The 15,299-nt window shown below is 36.1% G+C and overlaps 1 protein-coding gene across 2 annotated transcripts in view; it reads right to left on the bottom strand.

Moving 5' to 3' along the window:
- LUZP2 (leucine zipper protein 2) overlaps positions 1 to 15,299 on the bottom strand; it is a 462,949-nt gene that overhangs the window by 234,586 nt on the left and 213,064 nt on the right. For both annotated transcript variants that reach the window (XM_078058292.1, XM_078058291.1), the window contains exons 4-5: positions 10,975 to 11,056; positions 5,274 to 5,336 (exon numbers count right to left, since the gene is read on the bottom strand). In XM_078058292.1, the coding sequence (XP_077914418.1) occupies positions 5,274 to 5,336; positions 10,975 to 11,049 (138 nt within the window). In that variant the 5' untranslated portion in view covers positions 11,050 to 11,056. The remainder of the gene's footprint in view (positions 1 to 5,273; positions 5,337 to 10,974; positions 11,057 to 15,299) is intronic.

A 15,299-nucleotide genomic window follows, 5' to 3' on the forward strand; every position in this document is an offset into this window, starting at 1 on the left:
CCTATCAAAATAGTTTTTTCACAAAACTAGAACAAATAACCTAAAATATGTATGGAGCCACAAAAAAACTTGTATAGTCAAAACAATCTTGAGAGAGAAGAACGAAGCTGGAAGTATTATAGTCCCAGATTTCAAGATATACTACAAAGCTATACTAAACAAAACAGTATGGTACCAGCGCAAAAATAGACACATAAATCAATGGAACAGAATAAAGGGCCCAGAAATAAACCCGTGTCTGTACGGTTAATTAATCCACAACAATGGAGTCAAGAATATACAATGGGGAAAAGACAGTCTTTTCAATAAACAGTGTTGGGAAAACTGGACAGCTACATGCAAAAGAATAAAACTGGACCACTTTCTTACACCATACACAAAAATAAATTAAAAAATAGAAAAAACATAGGCAGTAATCTCTTAGACATCGCCCCTAGTAACATGTTTATGGGTATGTCTCCTCCAGCAAGGAAACAAAACCAAAAATAAACTATTGGGACTACATCAAAATAAGAAGCTTTTACACAGCAAAGGAAACTATCAAGAAAACAAAAAGGAAACCTACTGAATGGGAGAAGATTTTTGCAAATGATATATCTAATGAGGGAATAATATGCAAAATACCCAAAAAACTTACACAACTTAACACCAAAAAAACAAACCATTTGATTAAAAAAATTGGCAGAGAACCTGAATACACATGGATACATAAAAAGATGCTCAACATCGCTAATCATCAGAAAAATGCAAATCAAAACCACAGTGAGATACCACCTCATACCTGTCAGAATGGCTGGTATCAAAAAGATAAGAAATAACAAGTGTTGGTGAGGATGTGGAGAAAAGGGAAACTATAGGCACTTTTGGTGGGAATGTAAATTGCTATAACCACTGAAGAAAACAGTATGGAAGTTCCAAAACTAGAAATACCATATGACCCAATAATTACACTATGGAGTATTTACCCAAAGAAAACGAAAACACTAATTTGAAAAGATATATGTATCCCTATGTTTACTACAGCATTATGTACAATAGCCAAGATATGGAAGCACCAATAGATGAATGGATAAAGATGTCAGATACATATACAATAGAATATTACTCAGCCATGAAAAAGAATGAGACCTTACCATTTGTGACAACATGGATGGACCTAGAGCATATTATGCTAAGTGAAATAAGTCAGAGAAATCAAATACCATATGATTTTCCATTTATGGAGAATCTAAAAACAAACAAACAAATGAACAAACAAACAAAATCAAACAAACTCTTAAATACAGAGAACAAACTGGTGGTTGCCAGAGGGGAGGTGGGTGGGGAAAAGGATGAAGTACATGGAAAGGAGTAAGAGGTACAAACTTACAGTTATAAAATAAATTAAGTCACGGAGATGAAAAGTACAGCATAGGGAATGTAGTCAATAATATCGTAATAACATTGTGTGGTGACAGATGATGACCAGTTTCACAGTGAGCACTGAGTAATGCACAGAATTGTAGAATCACTGCATCACACGCCTGAAACTAATTTAACGTTGCATGTCAATTATACTTCTATAATGAAAATAAATAATTTAAGGTAGCCATACTAGCCTTCCTACAAATCAAAACAAAACAAAACAAAACAGAGACAGAATAGGAAATTACTAGAAAGTTGGTGATGTATCTACTACAAAATCAAGTTTTACATTGTGAGAAATGTGCACTGTGCAGAATCATACACTAAAAACACAGGATGTATGGGAAGACCACTTACCATTAAACTTTGTAATCATAGCATCAAGAACATAATAATGATATCAATAAAAACATAGCCATAATATGATATTTTACATTTTTTATCCCAAATACTCTACTCAATCACTTGCAGCCTTACAGGTAAGATTTAGTATTTCCTCCTCTGAGATGAAGATCCTAAAGGGAATTGCTTCTAATAAATACATTATCATCAAAATTAAAACCTAAGGCATACTTTTCACTAATCTCTTCTTTTAATGCAGGGAAAAGTCTTAACAGACTCCTCTATATGCACAGCTTATATATTGGTGCATTGAAAAGCATTTTTTTAAAATGTTTTGAAGGCACCTAACTGCTACTACCAGCACTAAAGGGAGGTTCTTCTGTATATTTTCTTATTCCCTTGGATTCATAAAGAGTTCTCTAAAATGTAATAAGGCTTTCCCCCGATTGCATCAAACCTTAACATGTTAGGAAAAAATTACATATAAACCAAAACAATTTTAAAAACTTTACTGGCATCATTCCATCATTTATTAATTCTTACTATGATGATTCTGTACCAAGAAATACACTGTGGGGGAAGAGATTTGACTTGAATGTTCCATGGAAGAAAATATAAGCAGAAAAGCAGAGGGCAATAACTTGAAACTTTCTGCCCAACACTGCATTTGCTTTTTAAAAAGTCCGAGTATTTTTTTCCCTCCAAGGGATATCTTAAATCGTAAAAACTAAATCCCTAGGTGCTAATTTAAAGATGCCTTTTAATAGTTACCTTCACATAATGGAAAAAAATGCTGATTCTTCAATAATTCTTTAATAATTTTTCAAAAGTCCCTTATTCTACTGAAACTTCCCTAATACCTTCACTCAGAAGTTCTCAGGGGACTTTAAGCTTCTTCCAGAAATATCTTTATACCTGTATTCTCTCTCTCACCTCCTTATATTTTGTTTAATTGATTTACCTGTTTGGTTTTTCTCTTGCTCTTCAATTAAAAATCTTCCAGGCAGTGTCCATATAATTTTACTGTACAGAGTATGTGTCAATTATTTTGTTTAGTCTATAAACATAATGATCATTTGTCAAAATAATAAACCTGAAATTTCAAAGAATTAATAGAAAGGAGTCAAATTAAAAAAAAATTCAATTGATATATGTTCGCCATTAGTTTTTTTTTTTTTTTAAGATTTTATTTATTTATTTGATAGAGAGATAGCACAAGTAGGGAGAGAGGCAGGGAGAGGGAGAAGCAAGCTTTTCACTGAGCAGGGAGCCCGATGGGGGGCTCGAACCCAGGACCCTGGGATCATGACCTGAGCCGAAGGCAGCCACTTAACCAACTGAGCCACCCAGGCGCCCCCACCATTAGGTTTTGCTGAAGTCAAAAACTGTCTCTAGTTATGAGTTTTCATCTTGCAGATTTTCAATACAATGAAAGTAAGTAGTAAATTTCATTACAAAGCTTACTTACATTTAGCAGATATTACTTCTGTAAGGTTGTATTTGTTTTAGAATTACTCTAGCCTATACACTTAGAAAATGAATATGATCCTATAAAAGTATCCCCCAGAAACAAAATATTTTGTTAGTCTTTATATGTATTTGTTATGAATAATTTATACTTTGATTTTGAAAGTGCTTCCTTCTTAAAGTCTAGATTTAAAAAAATTATCTAAGATTAAAAGTTAACTGATGATGCTTAGCGGTATAAATTAACCTATAATCCTTTCATTATTATACAACTGTGCTCATGTTGTTTGGTATGTGAGTTTGTGCATGCACCGGCAAATGTTCTTTATTTCCTATTTTATTTTATTTTATTTTATTTTATTTTATTTTTTAAGATTTTATTTATTTATTTGACAGAGAGAGACACAGCGAGAAAGGGAACACAAGCAGGGGGAGTGGGAGAGGGAGAAGCAGGCTTCCCGCTGAGCAGGGAGCCCAATGTGGGACTCCATCCCAGGACCCTGGGATCATGACCAGAGCCGAAGGCAGACGCTTTAACGACCGAGCCATCCAGGCGCCCCTGTTGCGGTCTTTAGATCCATTATTGCTAGTTAGGTGAATAGTGAGTGCATGCTTAACGACTGAGCTACCCAGGTGGCCTCTTTATTTCCTATTTTAATACTGATTTTAATGTTTGAAATATTCACCTTGTCTGAAATGATCCCTGGAAGTGTTTGACTAGAGTAATCTGACCCTCTCACTGAGCTCCAGTGAACAAGATATTATTATCCAGGACACCCAGTATTCTAGTAGCTCTGGTCTGCTGATATTTTCCACTATAAACAGGAAATCAAGAAGATTCACGCCTCAGGGAAACTATCATCAAGTCCGCTCATCTTAAATTCTTAAGTTTCTTAAGAACACTAGGAACATTAGTTGATTTTGGTTCAGCTCATGATGATCAGTCATGAGATTAAGCCCCTTGTTGGGCTCCTGGGCATGGAGCCTGCTTAAAATTCTCTCTTTCCTCTACCCATCCCCCCCCACTTTCTCCCACTCTAAAAAGAAAAACCAACCAAACAAACAAAAAACACCACTCAGAAGAAAAACACATTAGACAGAAATTAAAATACAAGAGAATCATCAGAAAGTCATTTAAAATCTGTCTTGCTTTCCTTTCTTCTATGCATTCTTTGCACATGCACATCTGATAAACCATTTTAATGTCATAATCAGAGTCCTGATGATGAATGCTTAATACCAAGACATTCGTAAAGCCTATTTTTTAAACTTGATATCAAGGTGGAAACCATTTAGGAATAATGTGAATAATGAGGCTCATCTATTGTTTAAGTGTCTCAAAAAATAAAAGGAAGGTATGGACAAACAAAAGAATGAGAGAAGGAAAAAGAGACAAGGAAAGTCTAAAGTGATTGATTTGGGATTCAAAATAAATCATAATTAGTGAGATTGATCAAGGAAAATGTATCATTAATTAGTCATGGTTTAAGAGTCCTAATTAACTAACTGCATTCAAGAAAAAAGGTGGAAATAGAAATGTGATGGAGGAATTGCAGAAAATAAAGTAGTCATATAACAAGACAAAGAAAATACGTATTTTATAGGGTTCTCAGAATTTAAAGGCTATAATGAAAGCTGTTCCAGCTTATTTCTGTTCAACTCTACATTACTTTAAGATGATCCTAAATAAATTTTTCATTCTAGATTGGCTCTTCCTATCATGAAGTCAATTTCTAGATAGCCTTCTTCTTCAGCTCCTGTAATGTCATTGGGTGGACAGATGAATTTATGAAATGAAAATTAATTTTTAATATTAGTCCAAGCAAAGTATAATTAGAGGAGAAAATGAACTAGAGAGGTATGAACTAATAACATTAACATATATATAAAAGTAGGGATTACCTACTCTTCGAAATTCTCAACAGTGCAATTCCTTTCCTTAGTACTTAACTAAAGGCCAAATTGGCATGTAATCAATACTCCAAAAGTTGTGGCAAATCCGTATGTGGGTTTGTGTCTATGCTTTGATTTATATAAAATTTGCCTGAAATATATCTTACCTCATTCTGGAGATCTCGAATCATTTTGCTCTTTCTTTCCATGTCAGTCTTTAAAAAATTAATCTGAAAATGAATGGAATATTATATAAGCACATTTTAAATTCATTCCTATGGCTTTTATAAATTTATTATCATGATTTTGAAGCATAATACAATGATTATCTCTTTATCAACAAATATTGAAAAAGAACAAAGGATTGAAATTTTCATTAACCAAACTTTCATGCCCAATTCATACATAGACCTACTGATTATAAAAAAGGCTTTTCTCATGTAGTAAAAGATTCATTTTTTTTTTTTAAATTGAGAAACCATGCATATTATAACTGATTCTTTTACCTATGTAAACCTCAATTAAAAAAATGTGGTTTTTTAAAAAAAACAAAACAAAACAAACAACAACAAAAAGCTAGATTCTAGGGTTGGGCCTAGAAATCTCCATTCATAAAACACTCTGCAGGTAATTTTGACCTATAGCAGGTTGGAAAGCAATTGCACAGTGATATTCCTGGTCTCCAAAGCACAGAATGTTATAATACCGTACCAAAGAAATCATGATGTTTCCTTCTGAATTTGATATTGCTGGAATCTGTAAGCTTAGGTCAGTTGTTCAAACTGTATTTGCATAAACACAGCACCTCTGCTGCCTGAGTATATCTGCTTGAGTATTTTGAAAAAAAAAAAAAATTCAGTATAGCACAGTTGTTAAAATCTGAGACTTTATAGTCAGTGAGAGTTCACTCTGATAAAAAGTGACTTTATGATAGTGGATAAAATATTTAATGTCTCCAATTTTTAATTTTCTGGTAGTCACATTTTTTAAAAAATTAAAAGGAAACAGATAAAATTAATTTTACTAATATGTTTTATTTAATTCAATAAACTCAAAATATTATTATTTTGACATGTAATGGATTAATGATATAATTGACATTATTTTTTACAATATATCATTAAAATCCACTGTATGTTTTACACTAATAGCATATCTCAATTTGGACTAGCCATTTTATAATGCTCAATAGCCTTATGTAGCTAGTGTGTGTATATATATATTAGCAACAGTCTTAGAGGATCCCTGGAATGATACAAAAGAGACTGGTAATGTGGGTTATCTCTGGGGATAAACTGACTCAGTGGAAATCAAGTTTAGGAGTAAAATGAATTTTCACCATATATACAGATCTAAAAAAAAAAATAGTTCTGAAACATTTCAAACATAAACAAAAGACCAAGAAGTAATATGTAAAACGCCTCTGGGCCCAAACCTAAGAATAAACAAATATAAATATTTTGTCCAGTTTTCTTCAGACCTTGTAAAAAAATAGTTACACCTACTATTAAAGCCCCACCTAATTTTTCTTCCTTCACTCTCCAGAAGTTGATGTGTCTTAGTCTTGTGCATGTTTTTGTACGTTTTGCTTTCCTTGTAACAAATGTTAATGCCCCCTCTTTTCTGGATTGTATAGGGGTCCTTAAACCATTCCTTCAAATGGTAACAGAGATCTAAACCAATTCTGGATGGTCAAACTCCATATAAAACAAGCAGAAGCCTGAGAACTACCACGACCATTGTTTTGGTCATAATAATTTTCAAGTTAAATTTTAACTATGAAGATAATGACAGCAACCTGAAAACATAAATCACACTCTGTCCCATTGAGAAGATAGTTCGATTTGGTTGATAATGCAAAGGACTGGAGACGTGGTGCCGTTCAAAATTAGATATGTATGCAGCACAATAGGGTATGCCCCAATAAACAGCTTTTGCACCCATTTCTACTGCTGTGTACTGACTGCCTCAGCCTATAGATAACCAATCTTGTGGCTGGACCAGCCTTTGCGGTTCGTAGTATGATTGCAAGACACCCTCAGCGATATCATCAGGAAACTTTGAAAATTAAAAAAAAAAAGGTTTATTACTTACAAGTCCTGGATATTACATGTCACACCTGGGGCCACACAGTGAGGCCATGGGTAGAAAGAGCCAGGGAGAGTGAAGGCCTGAGGTTCTGCTTTTATTGGGGTGGAGGGTAGGGGCCTAGGGTTTCCTGGGATCACTTTTTACTGGTGAATTTAAAAGACAAATTTGTAACATTTCAAAATTTCTAAAGTGCCTACGTAGATGTAGTATAAGCTCCGGCAGCTGGCTTTTCTTTTTTGTGATGCAAGTGCTGACGTAAGCTTTGATTGTGAAGGCATCCACTTCAAGAGGGCTGCCTGAAATACACACAGGGCCAGCCACAAGACTAGCTGAAGACCCACGCCAGGTCCTCCCTGTCCCAGGCTTCAAGCTCCAAAATACCTCAGGTTCCTTTGTTTTGGAGATCTTGGTTGATTTCAGTAATTGACCATTTGGGCTGCTTGTTTTTTCTCTTATGTTTTAAATTTCCATTCTTATGTTTCATTTTTTTTTCATTCATTCAATGAAAGTTTATTATTTTTTTATTATGTTATGTTAATCACCATACATTACATCATTAGTTTTTGATGTAGTGTTCCATGATTGGTTGTTTGCGTATGACACCCAGTGCTCCATGCAGAACATGCCCTCTTTAGTACCCATCACCAGGCTAACCCATCCTCCCACCCCCCTCCTCTCTAGAACCCTCAGTTTGATCTTGAAGTCATGAACTACTTAAAGCCACCTTGCTTATATTAATAACCTATTCTTTCATGGACCACTACTTTTCCCAAATCATCACATTTTGATACTATTCAGTATATGTTATACATAATTAACAAATTTTTAAAATGATTATTTTATTTTGACATCCAAACACATTACAAGGGGTTTTCTCACACATTACTTTAAAACAATCTTTAAAAGTAGCTAGAGCAGGTTTTCCTGTTTTTTTTTTTTGTTTTTTTAAGTAAACTCTACATTCAACATGGGGCTCAAACTGATGACTGCGAGATCGAGTCGCCTGCTCTACCAACTGAGCCAGCCAGGCGCCCCAACAACTAACTTTAAGTAAAAACTGGGGCACCTAGCTGGCTCAGTCAGTAGAGTCAGCAACTCTTGATCTTGGGGTCGGGAGTTTGAGCCCCACTTTGGACACAGAGTTTACTTAAAAATAAAAATAATAGAAATAATAAATAAAAAAATAAAGAGTATAATGAAAATATATTGCAATGTTAAGAATACAATTACTTAAATGTGAAACAAGGACAGAAAATCTTGAGAACGCAGTGTTCAAATATTCAAGAGCTAAAATATATTCAGAATATTCAAAAAGTATTAGCATTTTGAAACCATTAGTCTAGAATCCCAACAGCTTTCAACATCCCTGGCAAAATAAGCATTCCTGGTAGATAGTTATGAATTTCATTCTCAGAAACAGAAAATACCATTTGTTTACTCTGAACAAAGAATGTAAGAACATAGCAATTCTTTACTCTTAATGAGAGTCAAAGCTAGAAGCTAATTTTTGCCTTTAGACTAATTATGTCTCACTTAGGGCAAGTTAAGCCATAAAAATTAACAAGAGTAGTGAAATGCATCCAATGAACATTAATATCTTTAATTACTCTGGTTACAGAGAATGAGAGCTCATTCTTCCTTGCTGTCTGTTAGGAGTTTTCAGGAGGAACACAGGTTTGAAAGATATGCTATTCCATTATCTGCTTAGGGATAATAACAAATATTCACATGTTCATAAAAAGTTATTTTCCCACAGAATTAGTCATGACAGCTTTACTGCTTCTTCAATTTAATTTTTCTCAAGTTTCTTTTATATTTTTGTGATTTAAGTTTATCCTTTAAGTTTCATAACATTTTACTATAAACTTACCAAATGATGTATTTGTAACATTTTTACATAAAATACACAATCTGTTATTTTTATGGAAAAAGGCATAGTAAATAGTTATGTAATCAAGGGTAGCACATAAGATTATCAGCTCTTAAATCTAAAATAGCACCATGTTTGCAGAATTAAATCCAGTTTTTCCCCTCTCTTCGAGAGTGAACAATTACAATTATCTTTATCTCTCCTTACCCAACCTTCAATTACACCAACAGTCTAACAGAGAAAATAATAATTATTTACCAAAAAAAAAGTGTTTAAAAATACAAATCAGTTTAATTCTTAGTTAACCTAGAATTTTCAAATGGGGAGAACAAGCATAAAGCATTCTGTTTGAGTCTACCAAAATTTGGAAAAGGTAATTCCAGTACTATGAAATCTCTCTTCTAGATCCCACCAGATGCACATTTAAAAAAATAACCATTGTTTTTGTTTTTTTTTTATGTTATGTTAGTCACCATACAGTACATCATTAGTTTTTGAGGTAGTGTTCCATGATTCATTGTTTGCCTATAACACCCATTGCTCCAAGCAATACGTGCCCTCTTTAATACCCATCACCGGGCTAACCCATCCCCCCACGGCCCTCCCCTCTACAACCTTCAGTTTGTTTCTCAGAGTCCATAGTCTCTCATGGTTCACCTCCTCCTCTGATTTCCCCCCCTTCATTTTTCCTTTCCTTCTCCCAATGTCCTCCATTGTTTTAATAATTATTTCTCAATCCCGTATTTGTTGAGGTTGTGGTCATCTCTTTCTAGACTCTGATGTAAAACATATTAGTCATTCAACTGCAAACACTGAACAATTACTCCTGGTGACATGCTTTTCAAAAACAAACTAACCAACCCAGAACCCTTAACCCCAGCCACCCCTTTGTATTGGCGTGTTCTCATAGGCCAAGCCACTATACACCTGCCCTAACCACCCCAGGGGTCAGGTACCCCCCAGACAACTAGGGGCAATCCCTATGCCCCAGAGCCTGCTGAGATCATTCATATTAACTCCTCCTAAGCCTGCTTCACCTGCCTCACACATTCTTTCCCACAGAAACCACAATAAATGCTCTTGCCCACAGTTTCTCACCTCCCTCTGCCTCATGACCTACCCGAGTACTTCCTTGGATAGTCACCTGTCACAAGGCATGCCACCCCCTTGAGAACTGTGAGAAATAAACTAAATTCTCAATGGTGGTCCATTTCCTGATCTGTTGGACCAACTGTACCTTAAATTTTCCATTAATATATTTTAAAATAGACTCAGGTCCTAGAAACAAGATAAAAGGTATACCCCATAAATGGTATATAAGATGGTTCTGGAGAATAAAGTAGAAATCTAGTGAGAAAATCTGGAGAGAGGTTTGATTCTCAAGCCTTGGGGTATGTCAGAATCACCTGGGGAGTTGATTAAACAGTCAGTGTATGGCCCCACCACTGAGAGATTCCTGTTCAGTAGATGAGGGATAGGGATACAGTAAAGAAAATGCAGTCACCGAGATCATAAAAATACTGGGTCAGCATTCATTCCAAGAAATGATTTTTGTTGTATTTGATTATTAGGGGTCTTCTAATTCCCAACCCTCATTTATTGATGAAAACAGAGGTCAAGAGTGGGACAAAAGTGCTGGTGTCAGCCCCAAACCAATGGATCCTGAATTATGGCATATAATGACCTTGCCTGTTTACTCAACTCCACAGGTGATTCTGACACACCCCAAGGCTTGAGAATCAAACTTCTCTCCAGATTTTCTCACTAGATTTCTACTTTATTCTCCAGAACCATCTTATATACCATTTATGGGGAGTGGACCTTTTTATCTTGTTTCTAGGACCTGAGTCTATTTTAAAAATAATTTCCCAGCCCCAAAGCAAACACAAAAAAATTAACATACTTACAGTAGCTTGTTGTTTTTCTGCTTTCTCAGTTGTCTCTTTAAGTTGATTTTGCAGGACCTCCTGGAGAGACTTCATTTGTTCTCTAGGAGAAAACAGAGAGCAAAAGAGAGACATAATTCTGTTATTTCTTATGTACATTATGAAAGGAGGCTTTGCTGTTGACATACATTTAGGAAACAACTAGAATTGTATGTAGGGACACAGTTAAGCATGCAGGATGTATCTGAGGATTCTAATAATAAAGTTTTCTCTCCCATGCAAGTACTAAAAGCAAGCCATATTTAAAGGAAATTGCCTTGCTATTGTGTCTTGTACGAATCCCACTGTGTGAATCATCTGTGAGCTGCATAATGTGTTAAATCAAATCAATGTAATAATTAGAGTTGAAAAGCTAATTTTAGTGACAGCATGCCAGGGTGTGAACATGCTGGTTAGAGAAAAAGTTGCCACAGACTTGCTGATAGGATAAAATTACAACTCCCCTTGGATGCTCCTAATTGATTAATTCTAAGGCAGTATACTTTAGACATCCTTTATAAGGCCTGAGACTTTTTTTATAAAAACGAAGAGAAAAGAGACTTATTTTGACCTTGAGGGCTGCCTCATTTATTGTGTCTAATAAAAGAAACACACGTCTGCATGCATATACACATTATGTCTCAAGCTCACTAATACATGTGGACCTTGTCTCACTTGTTAAAAAATGTAAGCATTATCCATAATTTTGCATTCCTCTCAAGGGTCTAAGATTGACTCATTTATGACAAATCATACTATCTTTGTGTGCCTCCATTTTATCACCTAAGCTACCACTTCCAAACGTTTTGATACCAGATGAGGATTAGTATGTACGTGTGTGTGTGTGTGTGTGTGTGTGTGTGTGTTTTATTCTGGCTACAGGAATAAACTTTTATTTTTTTTTTTAAAGATTTTATTTATTTATTTGACAGAGAGAGACATAGTGAAAGAGGGAACACAAGCAGGGGGAGTGGGAGAGGGAGAAGCAGGCTTCCTGCTGAGCAGGGAGCCTGATGCGGGGCTCGATCCCAGGACCCTGGGACCATGACCTGAGCCGAAGACAGACGCTCAATGACTGAGCCACCCAGGCACCCCAGGAATAAACTCCTCTGAAGCAACAACAGCCAAACAGAAACCTTTCCTAGTCTTACCGGCAGAACTCAAACTAATTTAAAATTCCCAATCTAGTGCCAAAAGACTACCTCTGCAACCTTTGTGTGTAACCACACTACAGAGACTAGGCATAGGAGTGTACCCTTTTAGACCCATTTTCTTCATCTATAAAATGGGTACACTAATAGAGCTATCTGTTAGGTTTGTAGTGAGGTTTAGATGACATAATGTAGGCAAAATGGCTTAGCACAATGCTTGGAAAATAATCACTTAATAAGTATGAGGTCTCTGTCACAACCACCAGGACCACTCTAGGTCCTAAGTTCATTCTTTGACCACCACATCCCACACAGCTGCAAGCTGTTCTTTCATCCATTGGGATTTAATGATGCTCCCAGATTTCTTACTCTAGAAACTCTTAGGTCCGGGTCTCAATTTCAGGATATTAGTGAGAGCTTGTATGATTGTTAAAATCAATTTGAACTTTGTCTGTCAAGGCAAACTATAATTGGAACAAGTTATAAAATAATTACAGTCACTGTGGTGATGGTTTATGTTTGCCCACGTGAAGCTTGTGACATGCTTTTGCTTAGAGCGGACTTAAGACTCAGCTTCCATTCCTTCCTCAAATAGGTATCACTTATCAGGATTGTTTCACATGTGGACACTTAAATTTAGACTTCTATCATTCTTTCTGCTATTTTCCACAAAGAGCATTTGTGGCATAATATAATGTAATAGTAATGTCTACATATGTTATAGGCTTACAATGCATCGGACACTCTTAGAAGGTTCACACGATGACATAATACTACAGAGAGAAAACCGAAACAGAGAAAGGTAGTGAAATTGTGTTCTAGAGCCTACGTGTTCAAACTCTAGAGTCATTACACTACCTTTATGGAGAGAGAGAGAAAAAGGAGGGGAAGAAAGAAGGGAGGGAAGGATGGAAGGATCTACATGCTATCCCTACCACTCAGATCTTCCACAAGCACTGAATGAAAACACAAACTATTGTATTTCTAACTAAAAAATTATAGTAAGATTTTATAATGATTATCATTTTATGATTATTTATGAAGTTTAAAATTATCATTTTATTAAATGATACAGATTTTTTAATTAAACTATGAAATACTATATATTTTATAAAAATAAAAATGAGTGTGTGTGTATGTGTGTATGTGTATCAAAAATTCCCACATCCTGACATCTATAGGCAATGTAGGGAACACAACAAAAATAAACTGTTAAGGTTGTTAACAAACACTGGAGAAGGGAGAGGATGCTGCACATTTTCACGTCAAGGAAAGCTATCAGAATGGTAAATATGATCTTTTGAATCTTCTGAACGTCTCTATATCCTCTTTTGCCTTCCAGGCTTATTGCTACACATTCTCACTGCTCTCCTGCTTTAGGTGCCCCCAATCTCTGCCTCACAGTCTTGCTAAGTTATACTCCTATGAACTTGCTCATGGGCCCCCTCCACCAACAGTCTTGCTAAGTTATACTCCTATGAGAGAGGACTCCTGACTCGCTCATGGGCCCCCTCCACCAACAGGGATTTACCCCAACTACTGCTACTACTCTAGGGTCCTATTTGGGATACTGAGCTGAGTCTTCAATTCTAAAGAACTGGTGGGCCCCACTGACACCTATGATAGGCTGCTCAGTGTTGAGCACATTTCTGCACAGAATTTCGTTACAAGGGATTTGAAAGGGCAGCTGCTTCATACATCTTCATATCAAATTATAAATATAAAAAACACACTCACCCAAATCACACTACAGGAAGGCATTTTTTTCAAGTGGTTACCAACTTGTATTATAAAAACATCTAAGATGGACCACTTGCCACTATCCCGCATATTCTTTTTGTTTTCAGAGAACATGATATTTTACAATCCTTTGGTACACAGAGTCTAAAACTGCCTTCTAGGAATCTCCATCCACCAACCACCATAGGGAATAAAATGTCTTTTTTTTAAAGATTTTATTTATTTATTTGAGAGAGAGAGAATGAGACAGAGAGCATGAGAGGGAGGAGGGTCAGAGGGAGAAGCAGACTCCCTGCCAAGCAGGGAGCCCGATGCGGGACTCGATCCCGGGACTCCAGGATCATGACCTGAGCCGAAGGCAGTCGCTTAACCAACTGAGCCACCCAGGCGCCCGGGAATAAAATGTCTTATCACTTTTTTCTAAGTTTTCAGACACTTTAGGTTACCCTCCTATCCCCCAAGTCTCCATTTTGTGGGTACACACTCTTACTCCTCATATGGTATGGTTTAGATCTGGTCCTCTGCTATGAATATTATCTAGGCTGTCGAAATATTTCTGAAAATGTAACACTCAAGAGTCAACACAACATTTTGTGCTTGCTCGCTCTCTCCCACCCACGTGCGCACACAAAAATATGCATACACACTCCTTTCTCAGTCTCAACAGAAAGGCATTCTTTGCTCTCTCTGCATGGTTGTATATGGCCACCCCATAACCTCTGAGTTTACTTACTTACAGTCTGGTTCCAGCTACACAGGGAGACTGATTAGATGTCTCTTGGTTACAATTCCAAGAGGGAAATTCTAACTGATTTGGTTTTGTCTTGGTGATCACCTCTGAGCCTATTAACTGTTGAGTGATGTTGGAGTCATATAAAATAAGCATGACTTCTTGAGACCACTCCTGCAGGTAAGTGTCAGATGGCAAGCATCCCAGAGGACGAGGGGTTATTAAGAGCGGGATGTACAGCCAAATGGCATCTACAACACAGTGCACTGTTTCAGACTCAGATAATACTTCTAAATTTGCAATTAGTCAATATTTTTTTATATTTCAAAATAATATTCTTTTTCTTTTATGGTTTATTAGTATCTCTTCTTTTCAAAATGAGATACACAGCCTGCTTCACCTTCAGGTAACCATGATTTTTATATATCTCTTTCTAAGTAATCAACAAAAATTAATATATCAAATGTCATATCCTTTTGAGAAATTACCTATTATTAGAATTTACTGAATTTTCTATTTTGACTTTGTGTGCATTATACAAGTTACACATTTTAAACAAATTTTCAAATTCTGGGGGTGCCTGGGTGGCTCAGTTGTTAAGCGTCTGCCTTTGGCTCAGTTCATGATCCCAGGGGCCTGGGATCGAGCCCCGCATTGGGCTCCCTGCTCAGCGGGGAGCCTGCTTC

This window comes from Halichoerus grypus, chromosome 11 (genome assembly GCF_964656455.1).
Source record: "Halichoerus grypus chromosome 11, mHalGry1.hap1.1, whole genome shotgun sequence".
Classification (NCBI taxonomy): Eukaryota; Metazoa; Chordata; class Mammalia; order Carnivora; family Phocidae; genus Halichoerus; species Halichoerus grypus.